Source organism: Hippoglossus stenolepis, chromosome 23 (genome assembly GCF_022539355.2).
Source record: "Hippoglossus stenolepis isolate QCI-W04-F060 chromosome 23, HSTE1.2, whole genome shotgun sequence".
Lineage (NCBI taxonomy): Eukaryota > Metazoa > Chordata > Actinopteri > Pleuronectiformes > Pleuronectidae > Hippoglossus > Hippoglossus stenolepis.
Window position 1 is genome coordinate 5,184,811 of NC_061505.1, and position 24,368 is coordinate 5,209,178.

Consider the following 24,368-nt stretch of genomic DNA (forward strand, 5'->3'; position numbering starts at 1 on the left):
CTGTGTGCACTCCTTAGAAGAATGTGTGCAGAATGCCCGCCGTGCATCACAGGGATGTTTGCTCAATACTGTACCCATCACACACGCACACACACGCATTTGGAGGGCAGCTGTGTTAGGACACACACCGCACACAGGGTGCTGGGTTTGCGCAGTGGCCGCGTAAGGAAACCCAATGCTCGGATAAAGGATGGAGGGGGTGCGTAAAGGGGGGGGGATTTCTGCCTTTTATTCATCTTTATAATAAAAAATGGATCCAGAGTCTAAACAGATTCCTGGATGTTGAGTAGACACGGCAAGACGCACGGGCTGAGAGACGTCGAGCCCGCTGCTGCTGCTGCTGCTGCGCCACAGAGCGCAGCCACCGGCGACCACACGCATACATGTTAGTGTTAACCACGGGGAAACCACAGCACTGCGCACACAGCCGTGCCCGTCCCGACTCCCCTGTCCTGCAGAAAGGCTGCGTGCTGTGCGCTGCCGGACAGACATTTGGAAGAGCTCTCATATCGTACGCGTAAAAGTTGCACTGTGAATGTGCCACACACGGAATCTCTTGCAGCAGCATCGCTCCACATAGCGCAGGCTGCAAAATGTAATAACACCATGTTGGCTTTTTATAAAGGGAAAATACATGAAATTGTTTTTTTTATTGTGCAATTCGCCACATCCAGGAGGCATAAATGTGAAGCAGCCGAACTGCGCTGTGCAAATTCCCGAGCCACGTCCCCTTTTTTTTACCGGTGGACACGACCCATATTATAAGGCAGCTTTACACCCCCACTCTTATTTCTGGTCAAAATAATGTCTGCCGGCCTCAGGACCCGGCGATCAACACTAAAGTCGGACCCTGTTTAAGTGCGCTGCTGCTGCTGGGTGAGAAGGAACCGGAGGGGGTGGAGAGAGAGAGAGAGAGAGAGAGAGAGAGAGAGAGAGAGAGAGAGAGAGAGGGAGCGAGAGAGAGGGAGGAAGAGGGAGAGAGAGAGACTGCAATATCATTTGTGGATCCCTCTCACAGTGCTGCAGATAGGGGCTGCCAACACATGCGGCGCGTCTGCAGGTGACGGAACAGGCAGAATACACTGGACGCACTGAGGAATTCAAGCAACGTTTAAAAAAAGAACTACAACGGATTTACATTTTTCTCAAGTTTTTTTGTGTATTTTTGTTTTTCGAAAAAACAACGCACCCCTGAATCTTTTTTTTTTCGTGCATTGTGGAGTTGGCTCGCAAAAAGAAAAAACAGGAGAGAGAACTATACAAGCCCTGTTGGTTGCAAGTGACTCGGAGGTGTGAGAGAGACAGAGAGAGAGAGAGCAGCGGTAAAGGAAGCCGGACAGGTGATTTCACATCCACGTCCTCGGAGAATCGGAGAGTTGATGAGTTTGGAAACTGCACGCGCGGGCATTTAAATGATCCTCTGACATATGTGGACATATCGTCGGCACGGAGGAATATTTGCAGCCTCACCCGCACAGGAAAAAGGAGATTACAACCACAAGCTGTGCGTAAAACGGCGCGACGTGGACCGATGACACTTTCTGGTGATGTGACATTTGGGCTTTTACGCGCATAAATCCACATAGGCCCGTTCGTGGCACCGTCCAGGGCGCACGGAGCCTCCCTGGTGTGCGTGTGTGTGTGAGTGTGTGTGCGTGAGTGTGTGGTATTTTTTTCTTTTTCAACACCATTGCGGTTTTTCTTTTACTAACACAAGAAAAGAGCAAGCCAGTGCCGGAGGTGGAAGAGGCAGAGGAGAGAGGGAAGCCCGTGCACTTGCTGCTTTTCACTGCAGCAGGAGCGATGTCGGAAGTCGTCCAGAGGATGAAGTCTTTGCGCAAACCGAGGGCTTCGCTCTGAATGAAAAACGATATTCCGGACTTTCCATCAGTGATTACATTTCTTTTTTTAAGGGACATTTTTCTTCAAGCGGAACCATGAGGACTACTGGTGCAGTGGACTATTTGTACTATTGCCTGCTCATCCTGCAGCTTGTGAATCAGCCCGCCGCCAAGCAAGTGCTCCGGTACCGCTTGGCCGAGGAGGGACCCGCCGATGTCAGGGTGGGAAACGTCGCCGCCGACCTGGGCATCGTCGCCGGGTCCGGAGAGGTGACATTCACGCTGGAGTCGGGCTCCGATTTCTTCAAAATAGACAACATCACAGGTGAGCTCAGCACCAACGAGCGGCGGATAGACCGCGAGAAGCTGCAGCAGTGCCAAATGATATTTGATGAGAACGAGTGTTTTATAGATTTCGAGGTGTCAGTCATCGGACCAGCCCAGAGCTGGGTCGACCTGTTTGAGGGGAAAGTCATCATATTAGACATCAACGACAACACCCCGTCTTTCCCATCCCCTGTCCTCACACTGTCTGTGGAGGAGAACAGACCCATTGGAACCCTGTATCTGCTGCCCACCGCCACAGACAGGGATTTTGGCAGAAACGGAATAGAGAGATACGAGCTCATCCAGGACAATGGCGAGAACTCGAGGCGCCTGGGCTCCAACGGGGATTCGTACTCGGGGGGGAAGAGGAGGTTTGACGAAGGAGCGAGCAGGAGCAGCGTATTTGAACTGCAAGTTGCTGACACCACCGATGGAGAGAAGCAGCCTCAGCTCATCATTAAAGGGGCCCTCGATCGGGAGCAGAGAGACTCCTACGAGCTCACGCTGCGCGTCAGGGACGGAGGAGACCCCCCTCGCTCCTCTCAGGCCATCCTCAGGGTGATGATAACTGATGTGAACGACAACAACCCTCGGTTCGAGAAGAGCGTGTACGAGGCGGACCTGCCGGAGAACAGCTCCCCGGGGGCCCCCATCCTCCAGCTCAAGGCGGCGGATGCAGACGTGGGGGTTAACGGTCAAATAGAGTATGTGTTCGGGGCAGCCACGGAGTCGGTGAGGAGGCTGCTGAGGTTGGATGAGAGCACGGGGTGGCTGAGTGTGCTGCACCGCATTGACCGTGAAGAAGTGAGCCAACTGAGGTTCACGGTAATGGCCCGTGACCGAGGCCAGCCGCCCAAAATGGACAAGGCTACTGTGGTGTTGAACATTAGGGACGAAAACGACAACGTCCCTGCCATAGAGATACGGAAAATTGGACGCATTTTCTTAAAAGACGGTGTGGCCAATGTGGCTGAGGACGTGGTGGTGGACACACCCATTGCCTTAGTACAGGTGTCGGACCGTGACCAGGGGGAAAACGGTATAGTGACCTGCACCGTGGTAGGGGATGTGCCCTTTCAGCTCAAACCAGCCAGTGAAATGGAGGGGGAGCAGAATAAAAAGAAGTATTTCCTCCACACGTCTGCACCACTGGACTATGAGGCCACACAGGAATACAATGTGGTTATAGTGGCTGTGGACTCTGGAAGCCCCAGTCTGGCAAGTAATAACTCTGTTATCGTCAAAGTCGGGGACACTAATGACAACCCCCCTATCTTTAGCCAGAATGTGGTTGAGGTGTCATTCCTAGAAAACAATGCCCCTGGGGAGAGGGTGACAACAGTGGCAGCCATTGACGCAGATAGTGGGAAGAATGCTGAAATTGCCTATTCCCTTGACTCATCAGTAAATGGGATTTTCTCCATCGACGCAGACAGCGGAGACATCCGAGTAAACACCATTCTGGACAGAGAGCAAACGGAGCGCTACGAATTCAAAGTGATAGCCAAAGATAAGGGCGTAAACACCCTTCAGGGCTCTGCAACAGTGGTTGTCCTTGTGGCCGATAAAAATGACAACGAGCCAAAGTTCATGCAGGATGTGTTCACCTTCTATGTCAAAGAGAACCTTGAGCCAAACAGCCCCGTTGGCATGGTTACAGTCATTGATGCAGATAAAGGCCAAAATGCAGAGATGAGTCTTTTCATTGAGGAGGAAGAAGAGATCTTTTCTATTGAAAATGACACTGGGACTATTTTCTCCACCCTGTCTTTTGACAGAGAGCAGAAGACTACGTACACCTTCCGAGTCAAAGCTGTGGATGGCGGTGATCCCCCCAGATCCGCCACCGCCACAGTTTCACTCTTTGTCATGGATGAAAACGACAATGCACCGATGGTCACTTTCCCAATAAACAGCTCCTACACCCTTCTCCCCCCCTCCAGTAACATCGGAACAGTTGTCAGAACAGTCATAGCCACCGACACTGACACCGGCATCAATGCAGACCTGAACTACGGCATTATAGGGGGAAACCCCTTTAAGCTGTTTGAGATTAATGGCAGTTTTGGGGTTATTTCACTGGTGGGGAAGCTGGAGCTGAAGCATTATGGCCTCCACAGACTGGTGGTGCAGGTGAGCGACAGGGGGCAGCCTTCACAGACCACCACCACACTGGTTCACGTGTACGTTAATGAGACTCTTTCCAATTCTACAGTCGTGGAGGTCCAGGTGGCAAAGAGCCTGAGCACGTCTCTCAACACAAACATCGCTGGCGACCCCAACTATGATCTAAGCAAACAGCGTTTGAGCATTGTAATCGGAGTCGTTTCAGGCATCATGACAGTCATCCTCATCATTCTCGTTGTTGTCATGGCCCGTTATTGCCGTCCCAAGAATAAGAATGGCTACGAGGCCGGCAAGAAGGATCACGAGGACTTTTTTACGCCACAGCAGCACGACAAATCCAAGAAGCCCAAGAAGGATAAGAAGAAACAGAAATCTAAACAGCCGCTCTACAGCAGCATTGTCACCGTTGAGGCCTCCAAACCCAACGGGCAGCGCTACGACGGCGTCAACGAGAAGCTGTCAGACAGTCCAGGCATGGGCCGCTACCGTTCAGTCAACGGAGGGCCCGGGAGCCCAGATCTGGCCCGGCACTACAAGTCCAGTTCGCCGCTCCCCACTGTCCAGCTTCACCCGCAGTCGCCGACAGCTGGAAAAAAGCACCAGGCAGTTCAGGACCTGCCCCCTGCCAACACCTTTGTTGGCACCGGAGATAACATTTCCCTTGGATCTGACCACTGCTCTGAATACAGCAGTCAAACCATCAACAAGTACAACAAACAGGTAAGAAAGAAATGTCTTTTTCTCCCCCCCCTCCACTACTCTTAAATGTCTTCTGTTTCTTCCTCTTAGTGTTCTCTCTACCATAATGCTTTCTGACAGGGCTAGTCTCAGTAGTCTTGTCGCCTTTATGGTGCTAATGTGTGTCAAGTTAGCGGTATTGATCTGTTGTGGTTTGGAGTGCCATTCACATGTAATATTGAAAAGGGAAGAGTGAGGTTTAGATTAGCCACGGAAGGGGTTTTGTTACCACTCGACCAAAACACGTCCAACTTTTTTCACTTTCATCGCGGCGTGTGTTGAGGCTGCCTTGGCAAATATGTGTCCGACTGTTCTCGACAGCTCACATAAGGGTTTGGTTTTACAGCTATTCTTTCCCAGAGGGGGAGTGTGGCAGGGGTCTGGCCACACTCTCCGCCTTAGCCATGTCAGGCCCTGCCCTGCTCCCTGTCTGTGACAAGGCTACCTTTTCTTCTCAAGTAAGAGGGTGGGGGGTGGGGGGTGGGGGAGGGAGAGAGAAATAACAAAAGCAGAAAGGAGAGAAAGGTAGACGTAGGTTGAACGCAGCACAAACATGGCTTTGTAAGGTTGGTGAGTCAGTTTTACAGTCTTTGCCTGAGTGGGAACATCTGGCCAGGAAGTCATATTAACATTCTTCTGCACTTCAGGGTCTGCATCAATTCATTGACCTAGCAGTGAAATCTGACATTTTTATATCACCTCCCATATTAAGCCTCGGTTTCTTTTACTCCCTTATCTTTTTTCTTCGTATTAATGTGTTCTGCCCTCCTCCACCTGCCTCCACCTGCCTCCCCCTCTTTCTCTCTCATCTGCTAGTCCTGTTCTGTGTAGGTGGCACAATGTGGCATTCAAATTCCAGGAAATGTGCGCTTTCATCAGATCAGTCTTTATAAAAATTCGGCTGCTGTTTTTTTTGTTTTTTGCACTTTCAGGTGCAACAACGACTAAAAAAAGTTCATGCATAAACATGAAGTCATCTGATTTGCGTTTCCCCGGAAGCAGAACACTGTTGTTTTATGTGATTTCTATGGCGCTCTAATGAATTATTGATTCCTTCTTTTACTTGGTGTCAGCAGCTACTTCCTTTATAATCCTGGACTGTTTCTTTCTTTTCACTTTCGGTTTTTTATTTTCCTCTCGATATCTTTGTGTTTTTTATATTCTGTCCCTGCTGTCGCCCCCACCTTCAAACTCTCCTCTGGCCCTGTGTAGTACATCCTTGAGTTCCTCGCCGTCTGCTGTCCCTCTGTCTTCCTTTTTCTCTCAGTGTTTTTCAGTCTCCACCACATCTTGCCCCTCACAATGCTGCTGTCTGCCTTTTGGTTTTTTTCCTGCAGTGGTTTCTTTTTTAATCTCCTCTCTCTATATATCCCTCTCGCCTCCCTCTTGCCTATGTCTCCTCTCAAATCATTTCACTACCCTTCTTCCTCTCTCTTCCCTAACAGCTTCTAATATGGTGTATTCACTGAGCTGCTTCCCAGGGTGTGAGGAGTGCTGTTGCTTTCCGATGTCTCGTGCATAATTAAAAGGGCACTCTATTTGCTGCTGCGGCAGCAGCATGTATTGTGTGTCACTATGCTCCACTTATATAATTATTTATTTACTCTCCACATTAAAGCTGCAGTAACTTTTATGGACTGTGCATTTGTTAGAATCCAGCGTCTCAGACAAAACCCAGTCTACACTGACCATAAAGAGTATTTTCTTGTGATTTGGGGGCACTTTGTTTGAATACTTAAATTCTAATGAAATAGTAAAGAAAGTGTTTAGTGGCTGACTGGGAACTGTCGTCCGTGGTTGCTGCGTGTTGTGGCCTGTTAGGTCTTTAATATACAATAACTAGCTGATATTTAAATTGCCTTTTATATCCCATGGGCTCGGTAAATACTCGCTGTTGATTCAGTTGGGCTGAACAGAGCGTGATTTAATGGCGGCACAAGAGAGCTGATTGAAGAGAAGGTGTGTGTTCACGTGCTTCAATTATGGCATTAAACAGCAACCTCTGTAGTGGATTAAGTAGTGAAGCGGTCATGCAGCATCTAAAATATTCATGTCGTCAGGTAAGTGCCACTACAGCTAAAGGCAAAATAAAACACTCAAGGACACTTGTGTGCCTCAGTTAAGGGAATTAAATCAGTGATAGAAAATGACGATGTGAAGGAATAGCATCAATATGTTTTTTGTATTTCTGATGTTTTGAAAGTAGGTAACAGCATTTTCCTTCTTTGAGATTTAGTTGCATCATTCAGTGTATTTTTAGATTTCCTTTTTTTTATTTAGCCACAAATGAGGTTGAACCATGTTAAGATTTACGACACGTGCTGATAAGGGATATTTGTCCCTGTGTGTGTTCTTTTCTCACACACACACACACATACAACATACATGTCCGCACCCTCACTCACAATCCCTCTCCTTTTATCCTTCTGTGGGAAGAGATAGAGACAGGCACAAGAAAGACGGCCCTGTTAGCGGTACAGAGAATGGCCCCTACTGTTTCACAAGGGACTTGGGGTCGGGTGGAAAAAGAAAGACGGGGAGGGGGAGAGAGGGAGGGAGGGAGGGAGAGAGGGAGAGAGAGAATAGGGCTGACTGTAATCTCTGAGGTATCAGGTTCTGTCTTCTTCTCTCCTCACCCATCTAATCTTCCAATAACTGCTCAGGCAACCTGCTCGGGCAGGTAACCAGGGAACAGAGGTTGTTTATTGGTGAAGGGAGGATTTTTCTTTTAAGCCCCTCAGACATTTGAACAGTGATTGAGATGAATTTAGAAGATGCTGACAGATGCTGACGATCCAGTGATGTAGAGCCATGACCAACTGTATTGTCATGTTTATTTCCCCGTTGGTCATCACAGTGTAAAGCAGCTATTAGACAACTCCTCTCATCCCCTAAAGGAGACTTTATTCCACCCACAGTGTAAGAAGTGCTACAGCGTCCTGGCAGCAGTCAGACTTTAAAAACAGTATCGCACTATTACACTGTTGTTGTTGTTTTTGTCACCATCACCCACTATTTAAAACATCACAACTACTTAGTACACACAACACCTCAGGCATTTTATCTTAATGATTCATCTCCAAATCAAATTCGGCTGAAAAGGGCTTGAACACGGGGGTCTGCTGACCTGACATCACCTCTGTCTCTTGCTTAATTCATTGCAACTTGTGTTATTCATATTTTTTACCTTTTTTTTTTAGATATATTAATCTTGGTTTATCTGCTTTTAACATACCTGTGTCCACTGTTTGCATCTGAAGGCTGATGAGTAGTGTATGCACTTAACAGAACACTTAACATTATTACTTTTGGCAGGAGCTTCTGTTCCATCCAGTGCCAGAAAAATAAACGCCGTCCGACCATGATGTAGCGAGGCACGGAATCACTTAGCCGTCGTATTATCACGAGCCATCAGGCTTTTGTTTTATCATCGCACTTCAAAGCGCCGCGCGTGCCCAGGTGGATCACTTTTAATCAGCGGCGAGCCTCAGCAGCTTGTGTTCTGTGCCCAGGGAAGCACAGGCCCTCAGGGCAGGCAAAGCACCCCCCCCAGTCTGTGAACTTGTACCTGGTTATTTTGCCTCGGGGGTTGATGCAGCAAGCATAACTGGACATTGCCCTTAACTTAGCCCTCAGTGTTCACCTCCCGTGCTCTGGCCAGCTGTTCCTCCTGCGCCGCCTCGTAGCTACAACCTCGGCCGCAAAACACCTGATTTGCATAGGGCAAACCCCCCGTTGCACTGGCGAGGGAACAACGATATCACCATGCAAATGGAAGTCACCTGGTTGGTGTTTGTAGCCAAAACGTAAGACTTGATTGTCCTGCAGGCTCGAGGCAGATCAGGAAACCAATATGGAAATGGGATACTTTGCCTGGAGCCTAATTTGTTTCAACTTACAAACTGTAGCTGCCTAAACCCCAATGAAAAGCCACAACTGACCCAATTTAAACTTGCAGAGCTGGAGTGACCCCCACACTTCAGGTGCTTTCAGTTTGTGTGCATCGGCTTAAGCAACCGTGCCTCCCCCGTCTGCACCTTTCTTCCTTAGCATTTATCGCAACCTGCGATTTGCAGGCACCAAAGTCCCCTGATGCCGCTTGTGTGACTTTATCTGTGAAATTGTTGTGGCAGTCAGTCACTCATTGAGCTCAATACGATAATTACTTGATAAGAGGTGCCACATGAGCTTAAAGATGTTTGGTCACCCTCCACCCTCCCACCGCCGCTGCTGATACCAGTCAGCTCACTTCTGCAGAAAGCAGAGAAAGTGTTTTTATTTATTTGCTCATCTGTGTTTGAGAAAGTAAAACAAGCGACGAGCTGATGATCACATGAAAAGAACAAACTATAGAATAGAGCTTTACTGATATTCAGCTTCGGATGGCAAAGGGGAAAAATAAACACAATCTGGAAATCTTGTGTTTTAGTAAGAAATGAGATTATGTGCAATGAGCTGGTTTGTTTATCGCCACATTGTCATTAGCGCTCGTCTTTTGTGTGGCGCTGCGTACCGCCAACTGTGGCTAATTTTATCGAAATTGTTTGGGATCCATTACGGCTTAATTCAATATGGCTGCTTAGGCTCTGTTTCGTTGTTGTTTATGCTCTGGAAGGAAAATGAAAGGACCGAGAGTGCACAGTAATACTAACAGCGTTTTCTGCAGCGGGCAGCATTTTCTGGTATAATTTGGTTCGGTGATTTGAATGCATTTGCTCTCAAGCTATTACTAATCTCAGGATTAGATTTACCTGATACGCTGGCAGAAATGGAGGAGATTGAGTGAGAAAGTCAGGGATGTTGCTGGAGCTGGATTCTGCTTAATATGTTAATATAGAGGACGCTACCTATGGGGGGGAAAACCGTGGAATGTATGTACTTTATTTCTGTTTGTCTTCTTTTCCCTGCTTCTTTATCTCTTCTCTACGTACGATAAATGCGCCGGTGGAAAATAAATGCTCACGATTGAATAAGCTGAAGAACCCACGGACTCATCTGCAACATTTGTCACGATAAGATGTCGAAAGACAGAGAAAAGGAGATGAAGGGAGGTGGGGGGGGTAACCAGTAAGAAATGTAAGCCGCATGCCACCTTGATTGCTCTCCACGCCGCTGATTGTAAGTGGCAGTGTCGAGGATGCCACCTTCTTCTCGCCGCTTCTTTCAATTTGATGTCATCGAAAATGGAATTTCATTTCATAGCGGCGGCGATCGCATTAGATAGGCCTCGCCGGGATAAAGCCGATTCATATTTGCAGATTCGCCTTTCCTGTGGCACTATCAATCATCGCACCCTCGCCACATTGCAGACTTGTGTTTCATGGCGATTGTTAGGAGGAGTTTGGACAGTAAATTTACTTTTACAAGGCTCCCAAGGTCTACGGCGTGCTACGCTACAGCCTTGTTGTTTTCTCCGTAGCTGTCCTCGCGTGTAGACTCCAGAAACTAGAGCCGGCTAAATGAGAACATCACTTTGCTGTAGTGCAGCACCACCCTGGGGAATAGTTCCCCGTCGACGAGCGGGATCACAACACGGATCAGACCCAAGTGTTGTTTGTGGGACTAATAGGCGATAGTGTTTTGTTTACTGTGACACTGCAACTCGTCAAAATTGCAAAAATGTCAGTTAGGTCCATAATAATGCGATTTTTTGTTGTTGTTGTTTTTGCAGAAAAGGTCACAAGCCATTTGTTCTGTTGATGTGGATTCAAATTCAAACAGGTGGCGGAGGGGCTCTTTGCATTTCCTGCTTTTTTCCCAACGGATTCTCTGATGAACAAAGTTTCTGTTTAGGGTTTCTCTGTTTGTGTTTATGTGTGTGTGTGTGTATGTGTGTGTGTGTGTGTCGTGTACGTGCCTCCCTCTCTCTCTCTCTCTTTTTACTCCCTCACTGTGGCGGAAACGTTGTGATGAATCAGATGAATCACTCGCTGTCAGCGTTGCTCACACGGGTGCAGGATGTCAAGGGAACTGCCAGCGGGGTCCGTGGCCCCCCGTCAAGGGGGCGGCGATTTAAACCTTATCCAGCATTCACGCCGTGGTGTCACGCCGCGGCCTTCGTGAAGATGAGAATAAGAGTCATGAAAGCCAGACACATTGGTCCATAATTTATCCCTGAGTGCCACCTTTTGCTCTGGCAGCCAAGCTCCTTATTGCAAAATGAACTCGTTTATTAAAGGTTATAAATACAACATCCGATACCGCTGCGCGAGAATCGACGCCACACTGACGGCCACAACTGCTCCCTCGCTTCCTGTAGCCTCCCAGTCTGATAGAAGAAGCCTGGATGGATGTTCTGACGCTGTTTAATGTGGATATTTAGCATTTTATCTGCTTCAAACAGATGTAAGAGCTAAAAGAAGAACAAAAGAAGGCAAATCAATACGTAAAATTAGCATCAAAGCAAAACAGACTAAACTCCCGATGTGTTCTCTCCCTTTGACTTCATTTATCATATTATGTTACCGCTTGTTCTCCGTTTAACCACGCACAACTTTTTCTGTTAATTTTAGCTCATTCTAAAGACGGTGGCTTTTCAAAATAAAACTTTGGCTGCTTGACAACAGTTAAGCAAATAAAAGTACATCCAACACTTCACCTGCTCTCGTAAGAATAAGACGCAGCCACGGTGTTTCTGGTTGAGCAGCACCGAGGCGGACAGGTGCCAGGTGTGTTTACAGTATTCGTGAGCGCTGAGAGACGTCACAGGACGAGAGGCGAAGGGTAGCGTGTCCACCTCCAAAAGGTTTCAAAGGGAGGAATTCACATGCACTGAGATGAACACGCACCCAGACCGGTCGGCTATGAAAACAAAGAACAGAGGCGCTAAGATTACAACACACAGAAGGAGTTTGATTTTGTTCTCGGCATCAGGACAAACATTTTGTTTATACATTTTCACGTTGGAAGTAGTTGTTAGCTGCCAATTAATGTTTAAAATCTCGCAGAAGTAACCTTTAAGCATCACAGACGATGGTTTGTCGACACCGTGACGTTGACAGGGGGAGAGTTAACAAGTCCAGCAGTGTAATTGGAGCGTATTTAATAGGTACAACCTTCACCCTGGGTTCAGGTTCACATTGATTTCTTCTTTTTTTCTCAGACAGACATGCACCTGTTCTGTCTCTCTTTGCACATACTTCCCCCCCGTTTGACTTCGACCTCCCTCTTTTGTACGAAGAAACTGCTGAAATATTAAGACGCGCTGAGATCTCATGACTGCATAAGACACATTAAGAACCGTCCAGGTTAAATAATGCATCTGGAAGCTTTGTGTGTTTTCTAATCCACGGACTATACCTTTTTATTAACAGGGAGCACTCATACATATTTGCTAAGCAGCGGAGTATAATGGATATGACTCTGGGAAGGGGAGGAAGAGGACAGCTTGACTGCTTCTATTAGCCCTGTTTTGGTGCGGCTCCCACCGTGTGGCCCCCAAATGAGATTATATGTGTATGAAACAGGAGGCAGAGCACTCACCGACCATCCATCAAAGCCTGGGGGGACCTTTGTGAAAGTTTGTGCAAGTCTACTCAGCGGGTACGCTCACTGTGTTGATGCGTGTGTACATGTGTTAGGGTGTGATAAAGTATGTGGGTGCACAGTGCGCATGTGTGTGTGTGTGTGCGTGTGTGTATCCTGTGAGGGCTGCAGAGGAGAGCAAACGGGGGCCTCCACAGTTCAGCCTCTCCATCATCCTGCACGGCAGGCACACGCGCTGCGACATGCCTGAGAGGGTTTCAATATCCTGTGTGTGCCGGTGTGTTTGTGCGCCGGTGCTGCTGTGTTTACCCAAGGAATGCAGTTCATTATATTTGTATGTGTGTCTGGTTATTACATATACTCTCTACACACATGCGTAGATGGAGCCCGGAGGCGAGAGAGCGAGGCTCCGTCTTCACCCGCCCGTTCAAGCTCGAGTGGTCTGCGGTGCGATCTCCTCACTCCCAGTAATTACAAGCGCCCCCGAGCAAGGCACTGCGAGCTCCTCTGCCCCAACCCGGGCTGTTTATCGGACACCGCTGTGGCCACGACATGTACTTAAACCCTAGTCAGTGTTGACATGAACACACCACCTGTACCGAAGCCTTCGCAGATGTGTGCAAAAGAGCAGAAATATTCATTAGCGAGCGCGCGGGGCTGGCAGGGGCAGGAGGAGGCCCCGTATCGACGGAGCTTTACCTGGCAGAGAGCAGGCTATTAGCCGGGCCCGATAAATCTTGTCAGGGGCTGGAAGAGTCTTCCTGCCTGCTGAAGAATGAAGGTCACGGGGCAGCTGGAGTTACGAGCGGCCTCGCAAGGTATCTGCTATCAAATCAACTGAAATATGAAGTCTGGCCATGCAGCGTTTTTTTTTTAGGTTTTTTTGGGAGGGGGGAAATGCTAATTTTTCATTTTGCCTCCTCGGTGGCGTGCACTTGCTCTTTTTACCAGTGATTCAATTAAAATGTGAATGAGGTTACAGTCTTGGTCGAGTTTGAAATCACCTTGAGGCGGATGATTACTGCTGGTTTCAGCCTGACAGTTTCTCCCAGGGTGGAATAGTAAAAAACTTATTGGGGGGGGGGGGCTTATGTGTTAATTCCATGAAAGAAATTCGATAAAACACAACTTTTAAAGCAAATGAGCACAAAATAAACAACAAAAATGTTTCAGGTTTTAAAATGAGTTTTTGACACACTCTGTCTTTGATGATAAAACCTGATTTGTTAAGATGCTAAATTGTCCTTCAGCAGAAGCATCTCCTGCATCGCTCTGCCAGAGTAAACTGGGCTGTTTATCAGATGATATAAAACTCTGTATATTCACTCCGGCCCATCATGTTGGAAACTTCAATATAAAACAGGAGATGGCAGACAAATTCTACTGTGGATTGAGAGACTCCAGACATTTAATATGGTTTCAGGTATTGATTCGCGGCCCCTTGCCTTATAGCCTGTTTATTATCTCGCTTTGGTTTCACCTTTTTTTTTTTTTACTCTTTTCCTCACAGTATCTCAGGAGATGGAGTCCTTCTCCTCCATCCCCCTCTCTCTCTGTGTTTCCTCTGAGTAACAAATACAAACAGTCAATCAAACTGGCCAGTGGTGGAGAACGCGTCGGCCATTTTAGCTGGTAAGCGAGCGGGTGAGCTCAGGTGCTTGAATAACGGCGGCTGCGGACGTTTTTTTTTGCTGCAATTACTGGGGGGGGGGATGTAATCAAGACTGAAGGAGCGGTCTTTGACACGGTTCATTTGCCCTGAGCTGGTCCGATGCAACACTTGGGACACAATAGCCAATTGTAAATTCCAGAGTAAATTCAGTGGTGAGAAACTGCCTTGAGGGGGAGCTAGCCCACAGAGGAGCGAGGGGAGGGGGGGCGGTGGCGTTGGCGGTGGTAGCGGTGGCGAGGCAATGCTGTTACATTTGTTGCTGTTTGGTTCGAGGTTGATGAGGTCTGGGATTGGGGGAAAGGCAAGGGTATCCATCACGTTGACATGTCTGGAGGCGGTAAAATTATTAGAATAATGGTAAACAAAGCCGCTTAAAGACGGCCAAGGTTTTTCATATCTCACCTCAGCGCTATTTCAAACCCAGACTTTGCTCAGTACGCGTCACTTAACGTCAGATTCATCACGTGTAATCTGTCCATAATGACATATTAATGACAAACTTCAGTGTGGGGCAAGATGTCGGGAGCGACGGAAGCCGAGCCGCACCGCGAGGAGTTCTTATGAACCTGAGCGACGCCAGGGGAGCTCACGGCGTCTCTGACAGGCAGCAAAGTGCCGTCGCGGGTGACATTTACAAGTGCGTCCCAGAGATCCCCAGCTGGACTCGGAGGGGAGACAGTTACTTTCTGTTTAATCGCCATCAGGATTCTGCCGAGCGCCGCGGCGAATGTTTGAGCAGCGCAGATTACTTCCCCCCCCCCCGTGAAGCCAATTGCGGCGCCATCATTTGATGTCTACGCAAATGTGCTTAACATGCAAAGCGCTCACCAGCCTCTGCACTTTTGAGAGATTCACGTCGGGGGCCGGGTTGTGTGTTTGTGTGTCGGGCTCTTTCAGAATCTCTTTCAGACTGAGCTTCTCTTGTGCCGAGGCAGCCGCTCCTCTCGGTGAACTGGGGGGGGAACATGACATGACAATTGAAGACCTTTGTAATTTCTGTTGAAAATGTCAGCGTTATCTGTGCCAGCGTGAGTTTGTTTGAACAAGGAGGCGCCCTGGTCTCAGGTCCTCCGCCGCTGTTTAAAAACGCACGCACTGTGTTTGCTCGGGAATCTTCGGTGGGCTATCCATTGTTACTATGGCGATATACCTCTGCAGCACTCGGCCCCACCACCCGCTGCGACTTCTCCCATGGCCATATGCCTGTTTTTTTTCTTTTATAACGGCTCTTTTATCTCGCTTGCACTCGGTAATTCTAACACATCACTGCCAAAAAGCGGAGCTCGGGGGTCACGTCCTCTCCGGAGAAAGTCATGGTATTCTAACAGCATTGGCGGATGAGGCGTGGGAACGTCATGTACCACTATACTCGTTTTGATGAAGCCACCTGGGCAAGCGGGGGAGTGTTTTCAAAGTTGAAGGTCCCCGAACACTAAATTGGAAGCAGTTGCTTTGCTACAATAGGCTCATCTCTCTCCCGGTGTCACGGCTCCTCTGGGATCCGCAATTTACTGCCCTCCTCACTTTGAGTTCTGGAATTCACGAGATCAAATTAGACAGTGAGAGAACATCAGTGGCCGCTGCTCTTTCACGCGAGGCCAGCAGTTTGGGGCCGGGTTCGGTTGCTGGTTAACCATTTCCTACTTCTATTCCTGCCTGGGAAAGAGGTTTCAAGTGGAGGAGGGAGAAGAACGAATGAGCCTGATGTGGATAAACAAAAAAAAAGAGAAGACACGGCCCTGCAAGGTCAAGTCTGTTAGAGATGTGATGCGTCACATAGGAATCTGGTGTTTTTCAAACATCTCACAGTATCAAGTAGCCATGAATCTTAAGGACAGATGAAACAAGTCCTCCTATTTCATCCCGTATCTGAGGAGCGCGACAGCTGAATAGCAATGAATTCATACAGACAGATTAAAGGAGCCGGTGTCAGGGATCAAAAAGGAGGAATGTTGAATAAATACAGTAAATGCATAAGGAACAGAGCGAACGACCGAGTGTGTGTGTGTGGAATTTAAAGCACTCTATCGTATGTAGGGGGGGGGGAAATCAGCTTAAAACCAGAGGCAGTAATGACAGGATTCAGAGAAGTGTGCGTTTCTCTGTGCGTGGATCCAAACCGGAGAGCGTCTCGTCACTGTAACGACTCTCGGCGTGCGTGCGACCTAATGAAGTAAGACTTCGCTTGTGTGACAACACCAATGTCTGTGATGATTGTAGATTCCCGTAGAAATTCTTCAGAGGACGCCTGCGGGGCTTTTGAGCGCGTTCGCTCCACTTACAGTTTATACATCCACCTTGACAAAAAACACTCACCTCTTTTTAACCCCTGACTTTCCAAGAAGGCAATTATGTCACACCCTTCATCCAGTATGAGCACGTTTTTTTTTGTTTTTCGGTGTCTCACTCAGGGACAAATTCAACTGATGCATATTTTATGAAGAATTTTGCAAGAATATTCTTTAAATCCAATCTTCAGCTATCTTGGCGAACAGCAGAGACACACAGCAGCACCTGGTTGATTACCAGCCTCGGCGTCTCTGTGGACTTTGTGTCAAAGCTCATAATGAACACTGTGGGCAGTGAACAGTGTGTGTCTTTTTCATGTGGGAGACATGTTCCTCAGGCGTCTCCCACATTGACTACACTTCACCTGCCTGACTGCCCGTGCTTGTTTGTTTTCTTTTCTGCACGTTCCTCACTGCAGGCGAGAAGCTGTCTGACGATCAGCTGTTTTTATTATTAACATCCAGGAGGGTGGGAAAGGAACAAAATGACGTGGATTGCCAAACAACCGCCGTAACTGCCACCTCCCCTGCTCACGCATCGCTCGTGTGATTTCTCAACACCCACTGTGACGCGGTACACAGATATTGCGTGCTGTCAAAGTGCGAAATAAAGGAAAAGAAAAAAGAAAAACGCTCGCCGTCCCCACCCACGGTAAACGCGGGAGAGTGATGCATTGTGGGGGGGAAATGGACAACACCGCCTCACGTGTTTTACCTCGCATCGGCACAATGACAACAACAGCGGCGACAGCACCGGGGAGGAGGAGTAGGAGGAGGAGGAGGAGGAGGAGGAGGAGGGCCCCCCCTCTTCTTTGTACAGCACAAGCTGATACACCGAAAAGGAGTGACAGGTTTGAAAAATTGGCAAACAGCGCTTTGCTGGAAGGCTTCCTTGGGGCTGGGTTCCTTTGGAATCATGTGCGAATGCAGAGGAGTGTGAATGAAAAATAGCTGTGTGATCCTGGCATGTTGCTTCTGTCAAGAAAGCGTGATTTTCTTCTCCTTCTTCTCCTTCTTCTTCTTCTTCTTCTTCTTCTCCCTCCCACCGCTCGCTGTCATCCTCATCATCTGCCCCTCAAAAGAAAGCTTGCGTTTCCTCTCTCTCTCTCTTCTCATCATCTCTCTTTTAACAGTCCATCCTCTCACCAACATACCCTCCTCCATCTCTCCCTCTGTGTTTTCTCCCCCTCATATTCTCACACTCCCATCACCACCCCGCCCCCCCTCTCCTCTGTTCTTCCAGCTTAGCGGACGTGGTTATTTAAGGCTTAGGATCCATAAAACCCGCCTTAGGTGTGTTTGCTTTTGTTACTTTCCCAAAATGGTGCACTGACTGCCACATTGTTAGCTGTCGATCCACGTTCAGCCACTGGCCGTCTTCGTGCGGCTGTAGCGGCGACTTAAGCCGAGGTGGAGCCCCCCCCCACCATCGCCGTCAGCAGGTTTTAAGTAGTGTAGCCGCCACTTAGAGTTGAAGTCCGGAAGACGTTCTCAGGATCCTCGTCCCAACCGTCCCTTCCCCCTGAGGGAAAACAGCCAGTGACCCTCCCTGCAGGGCTGTGGACACAGGCTGCTCTAATCTCTTTCACTCTGGAGAAGCAGATGAGAAATTCCTTTCTTTTGCTGCGTTTTCATGACTGCGTTTGTTGCACAACATGGGCTGTGAGAACACAACAAGATCCCTCCTGCAGACCAGACTCGTCGCGTGTGCGCGTGTTGCATTGTTTCAAACTATTCTTCTTTTTGTCTTTTCCGGGAGCCGCGAGGACACGACACACAAATGGAAAACAGTCACAGCGTGATCCTTTCCCACACAAACATCTGTCCCAGATTGCTCCGCGCTTCCTAATTAAACCCTGTTTACCTCAACATTCTTAAAGCAGACTTCTGACTAATTATTAAGCACAAGCTCCTCAAAGCCCCGGTTCAATCTCACGCTGATGAGAGAGAGAGAGCGAGGGATGGCGTCCTGGCTGCTGAGGGAGAATCAGAAATTAAACCAGCAACCTAACAAGTCCACCACCCCCCCCTCCACCCCTGAAGCAAGCCCCTCTTTGTGTCCATGTCTGGCCTTGATGATGCCAAGTCTGCTGATGCATTGGTCTTTCACACGAGGAAAAAAAACAAACTTTAATTAATGAACCGGGAACCCTCCGCTCGCTGCTTAAACATTGTTTTTGTGTATTCAACGGAAGCAGAAAGAGAGGGTGGAGGAAAAAAATGGAATTTATAACTCGCGGCAATTTCCAATCATACATTTTTAATGTTTATTCCGCTGTTTCTTAATTAAATCCATGCATCAGAATATAGTGAAAAGGCGAGAATCAGAAGTGGGTTTGAAATGTTATCATGCATAATTTCCCAGGGAATGTCCACGAGGGATTTTAATAGACATTTTCGGAAAGAGATTCTCATGACTTTTTTTTTCTTCTTCTTTAGTGTTGGTACATATTTGCCCTCAGGGTTTTGATAGGAAGTGGCATGAGGCTCGTGTGTGTGTGCGCACGGAATATTCCCGATATTGCAGATGGTATCTGAAGCTAGAGTCGCATTTTTAAAGGATTTTAGAACTGGTTTAACAGCCTCACACACACAGACACAGTAACACACACTCGCAGAATTATCCTGGGCGGCCGCCTGATTCAATTAGTGGGAGGTGAGGAGCAGAGAGATGAGGGTCACACTTGCCATCGCAGCCCAAATGGAGATGCTTCCTGGGAGACCCGGCTCGTCGCTAAATTTGGCAGCTCCTGGGTCATTGTTTCCTCACGGCCCAGAACGGCTGCAGGGCTCGCCGCGACTCTATAAGCCTGCCTATCTACACGTCTATAATGTGCGTTTCAATTTAAAAAACGCCGCTCCTTCGGTGATGTTGTTTTCCTCCTGATGATCTTGGAACCCCTGCAGCTACCAGGAGACGTGTTGTGTTCTCCTTTTGTGTTTCTTTTTTTTGTTGCACTAGCATATCAATGAGGCAGAAATTTACAGAAGTACGAGCAGTGCATATATGTTTTGCTCGCATATTACACAACATCTGCAAGACTCTTACTGGGGGATGAAAGATGGAGGATAAGAATATTATTAACAGCAGAGTAAAACACAGAAACTCACCTCCAGCTCCCCCCCCCACCCCCTGGAAGGAAAAGCGATAAGTGACCACGCTGCTGCTCCCCCTGTTATTGAAATTTCAAAATGAGGATTCATAATAAGATGGGTATTAGGTATGGATTTCCTGTAATGGTGGTTACTGACAACAATCAGTCCTCCCCAGTGAGGTATAAGGCACAGGGAGGGGGGATCAATGGTGGATAAACACCAGGCCTCTGCTATTTGAATGCCACTCAAACAAGTGCCAATCTTTAATGGGTGTGTTGGTAAAGACCACCTGGCTCTATAAGCGTCCCCCCCCCGCCCACACACCCTGTCTAGACGTTCTAACTTCCTGTCGGGAAGAAACCTGTTGCATTTTTACTTAAGAAAAAACTAAACATTTTCCTTATAGCGTCCACTCCGAGTTTGATAAAACCGCATCTTCTCCTCGCTCCGCGGCCCAGCTGTTATTACTTTCTCCAACATTCCCCCATGTCTGCCAGATGTGTCAACAGCACTTCAACACAAATTCATAAAACACTAGTTTTGCCGCTCCCTGTGCTTCCCCCCCCCCTCCCTCCCTTCCACACAATGTTATGGCTGCTGTAGACGTCTACGGCTGAATTATTCCTTTTTTGTAAAAAAAAAACCAAAATCCAAAAGCCCTGACTGTGCGTCTCTGCCTTATTTTGTTTGCAGTCAAACATTCCTGACCCGTCACTGTGTAATGACAGTCCAAGAAAAGGCTTTTTTTTCTCAAGTGTTGTTTCTGCAGGGATCTGGATTTAATAAACAATAACTGGAGCCAGAAGCGTCTCTGGGAGAGAAGCAGATGTCTGGGTCACAGTGGTTTAGTGCAACTGTTGCGAGATGGGAAGGTTGGAGCCAAGATACATGGCAATAGATGGCGCTGTAGTGGGGTATTGATATTATACACAGTGAAGAGCAAGATGGAAAATATTCATATATTTAAAAATTGTGATTTTTAAAATCAAGATCCAGGAATTATTAACAGAGAAATATGCAAAAATGTCAAAAAATGCCAAATCACGCCACCTTAAAGGAAGAGAAAAATAAATAGTGCACCTGCCCCCTGATTTGTATCTGCACCAAAATATGATGGGTTCTTTTCTGACTCATACTGAATCCTTCAGTTAAGTTTAATGTTAATCCGTGAAGTTGTTTTTGTACAATGCTGCTGCACAACAAACTCCAACAACTAAAAATTGAAGCGTTGATGCTTTTTTCAAGACTTCAGCCCTCAGCTGGTGTCACCTCTACAGACAGCAGTATATATATATATATATATATATAGTATAAAGGCCTTTGGAAGTTGCCTGTTTCGGATTTAAAAAAAATAGGAAGACATCAACAGCACCCCCCAGGATTCAGCGTTTCATCCCTTCGAACGGCCACGTCGACTTTTATTAATAACAAATCTCACAGGTTTGTGGAAATGCAGGCACGAGTCTACAAGAGTTAACATTGTCTGAAGTCAAGTGAGTGTGTATTTTGGCGCTCGCCGCTGAATCAAATTGCGTGTGAGGCGTCTTACCCCCTCGGGGGAGAAAGGGAAGACAGAGAGAGAGAGAGAGAGAGAGAGAGAGAGAAACGAGGAGCTCAACGAAAACAAGTCTTTCTTGTTTTTTTTGATTCCTCTCAGTGATCACTAATTACAGACTGACACGGCTCTCCTTAAAAAAAAGTACAAAAGAAAAAAAAACACACACATTGAATACCCAGTGTAATTGTTATTGTTCTAAGTTGGAACAAACACATTCCTCTCACCCTCAAGGGACTTTTGTGTGTGTGTGTTTTTAGGTGTGTGTGCATGGAAAGGATTCTCTTTTCTGTCATTAAACAAACACTTTTACACGAGTTATAAGCAATAAGTCCTGAGTTATGTCAAAGTTGGGAGCATCGCTGGGAGTTTGCTGTGATTTTTACAAACTCAAACGTGTAACGACGCCCTGGGAACAACGAGCTGTTAAAATGTGATGGGAATCAACCAGTATGATTTTCATTTTGACAGACGCTTCTGATGAAGGCCACGGCGCCTTAACTGGGATGAGCTCGCTGCCAAGTTGGCACGTGGCACAACCCCGGCTACTGGTTCTGCTGCTGCTGATGCTGATGATGTTTCCGCGTGGTTTGCTTTTGACAGAGTGTCCATCCTGTTTGTGTGAGTGTTAATGATGTGCTGTCAAAATGGAATTCAACGCAGGCTTTCCTGTCACTCGGGCTGAAAAGGTATGCACGCGGTTAGCGCAGCAGCAGTTCAAACGCCGTTCCCTTCCCGTCACCTCGAACTCCCTCTGCAAAACTACAGTACGTGTGTGTGTGCGTGTGTGCGTGTGTGTGTGTGTGTGTGTGTGTGTGTGTGTGTGTGTGTGTGTGTGTGCGTGTGTGTGCCTTGCATCTGTAGCTGCGGATTCTAAGAGCGTTTCCTTTCATGAACGCAACAAGGTCACAGCACTCGGCGCAGTTATTCCACTTCAGAGGTACAGTATTTCTAGCAACCGGAATCAGCGAGGAGTCAAGAGCTGGAGAGCGATGGTGCTCATATCGCAGTGGGTCTTTTTAAACTTCCAGATATGTCCTTAGTGCTTTAAAAAAGAAGGGTGAGACACTTTTGCATTTTGGTGAAAAGCACACCGTGTGAAATAAAGAGATATATAAGATATCAGGGGGACGTGATTTCTACTATGGAATAATTAAAAAACCACTTTATCTCTGATGTACAGATTCTAGGAGAGGTCTTTTATTACATATTCTTTATTCAAATTGCAAATAGTATCTTCCCACTGACTCCACATGAAATGAACTCGAGCTGAACTCGTTTTTTCGGCTCGTATCCTCGCATCTCCAAGGCCACCGTGACACTCCGGCTACACCTGCCTCTTTTCTCCCAGATTTATGCGATTCTACGAGGAGACGTTGGCTTCTGTACACAGTAATAATTCAGTTCATGTCTGCGGCTCGGGGGAGCGCCGTCTGCTGCTCACGTTCTCGAGACTCCTGGATCATTAAAATGCCTCTGGCAACGCACTCCTCACGTAAGCTGTTTCTTGTCTAACACTTAGCTCCAACCTTTCATTTTGGGCTCAGCGCGGTCGGATCCCCTCTGAAAAGTCCAAATAAGGTGTTTTCTCCACAAACATCTATTTAGTTTTTGTTTTGTATGTCTCCTGTCTCCCCCTCCTGCTCTTGCTGCCCCTCATTTTTCTAAATCAGCATGCTCTATGAAAACAAAGCCAAACATGGAGCTGCAAGCGAGGCGGCAACAAACTTAGGGAAATTCATTAGTCAGGGTGTTGTTTTCACAAATTAAACATTAACTTTTCTCCCTTTCTTTTTTTCCCCGTCTTTTCTTTTTTCCGCCACGCCTCACATGAGACACGCTTGCCTGAGTGTTGTTTGTAGCGGTTTTCATTCGCCTGGGATAATGAGAAAATTTCTGCATGTCAACATTAGCCGAAGAAATCTCATACGAAGCGAAGTTGGTTTAATTTGAAATTCCACCGTGGGGTTTGCGGCCTCTCTCTTCCCAAGTGGGACGGCAGAGAGAGAGAGGGAGGAAGAGATGAAGAAGTCAGTGAACAGTCATTAGATGGTTTACATAGGTTTTTTATAACAAGTGATACTACACTTGCTGAAAGAGAAAGATCGAGGCCCCAGTCTCCGTCTGAATTCTGGATGGAGGAGCTGCAGCAGTAGACAGTTGAAGGAAAGTTTCTTGTTTTGGAATAAAAAGCATGAAACGCCTTTTCAAGTAATAACCCAAAATTCATGAAGCTGAATCGGAGTTACACATGTCTCTGTTCATAAGAAATAATAATAACACTTAAACTATTAGTTATTGCTTTAACACGACTAGGACATAATGTGCAGTAGTATTGATGTCTGAGAAGCTAATTCCATACATCACATAGGGGATGATACCAAGAGCACTGTGGAGCCCACGTCATGCATCGATCACATTAATATTCCTTAAACATTAATATAGATTGTACACAGAGGTGTGTCTGAAAGGTCAGGAGCCGCACGGCTGTGAATGCAGTATTTACATTAGGTTCATGAGAAAACCTGCACAAAAACACATTAAACCGCATCGTTCAGCGACGCAGTTTACGTGTCCTGGAATCTGCTCGTGTGCCTTTAGGACCCACGTGCACCACCGGCCCGAGCAAATAAATAAATTGGAGTCCGACTCTCATTTTCACTTCATTACTGGAGGTAACTGAATACATTAAGTTACCTTTGCATGCGGAAAATGTGTTCGCCTCAGCATTTTAATCCACAGAAGAAGCTTTTAATGAGGGGGGGATTTTATAGTACACTGCATTATTCAATTAGGAGGAAGAGTAAAGAAAGGTCTGCTTTAAGTGTCCTCACCGTGGGCCACGCGCCAGGTGGCTGCACGAGCACGGAGAGGTGGAAGAAAGAAAGGATGACGAAGGGAGGGAAAGAAGGATGGAGAGGGTGCGAGGGAGAGAAAGCGAATGAGCAACGCAATACATGATGCAGGCTGCGTGACTAGATTGATCCCTGGCCATGTTAATAATGTGAACACACCTACACACACACACTCACACACTACCATAGCCTTGCCAGTGGCGCCAACCTGCATATGAAAGCAGAAAGGTAGTGTAATATTTTGACTGGATTGGCGTAGCGAGCATTAGCACTGATGACAGTCGTTGAATTGCAAATGTCCTCAACGGGCAAGTTCATGCTACTTAGCATTTTTCTCTATTTCTAAGGTAAGAGGGAACATTTTGCTGGGTTTGATATGATTCT

At 47.3% G+C, this 24,368-nt stretch overlaps 1 protein-coding gene across 5 annotated transcripts in view; it reads left to right on the plus strand.

Annotated features, from left to right (window-relative positions):
• The first annotated feature begins 992 nt into the window (after positions 1-992).
• The window catches only part of pcdh7b (protocadherin 7b), a 103,277-nt gene continuing 79,901 nt past the window's right edge, over positions 993-24,368 (plus strand). For 3 of the 5 annotated variants that reach the window (XM_035149307.2, XM_035149304.2, XM_035149305.2), the window contains exon 1: positions 993-5,015. In XM_035149307.2, the coding sequence (XP_035005198.2) occupies positions 1,938-5,015 (3,078 nt within the window). In that variant the 5' untranslated portion in view covers positions 993-1,937. The remainder of the gene's footprint in view (positions 5,016-24,368) is intronic. The other 2 variants (XM_035149301.2, XM_035149302.2) reach the window with 1 other exon arrangement.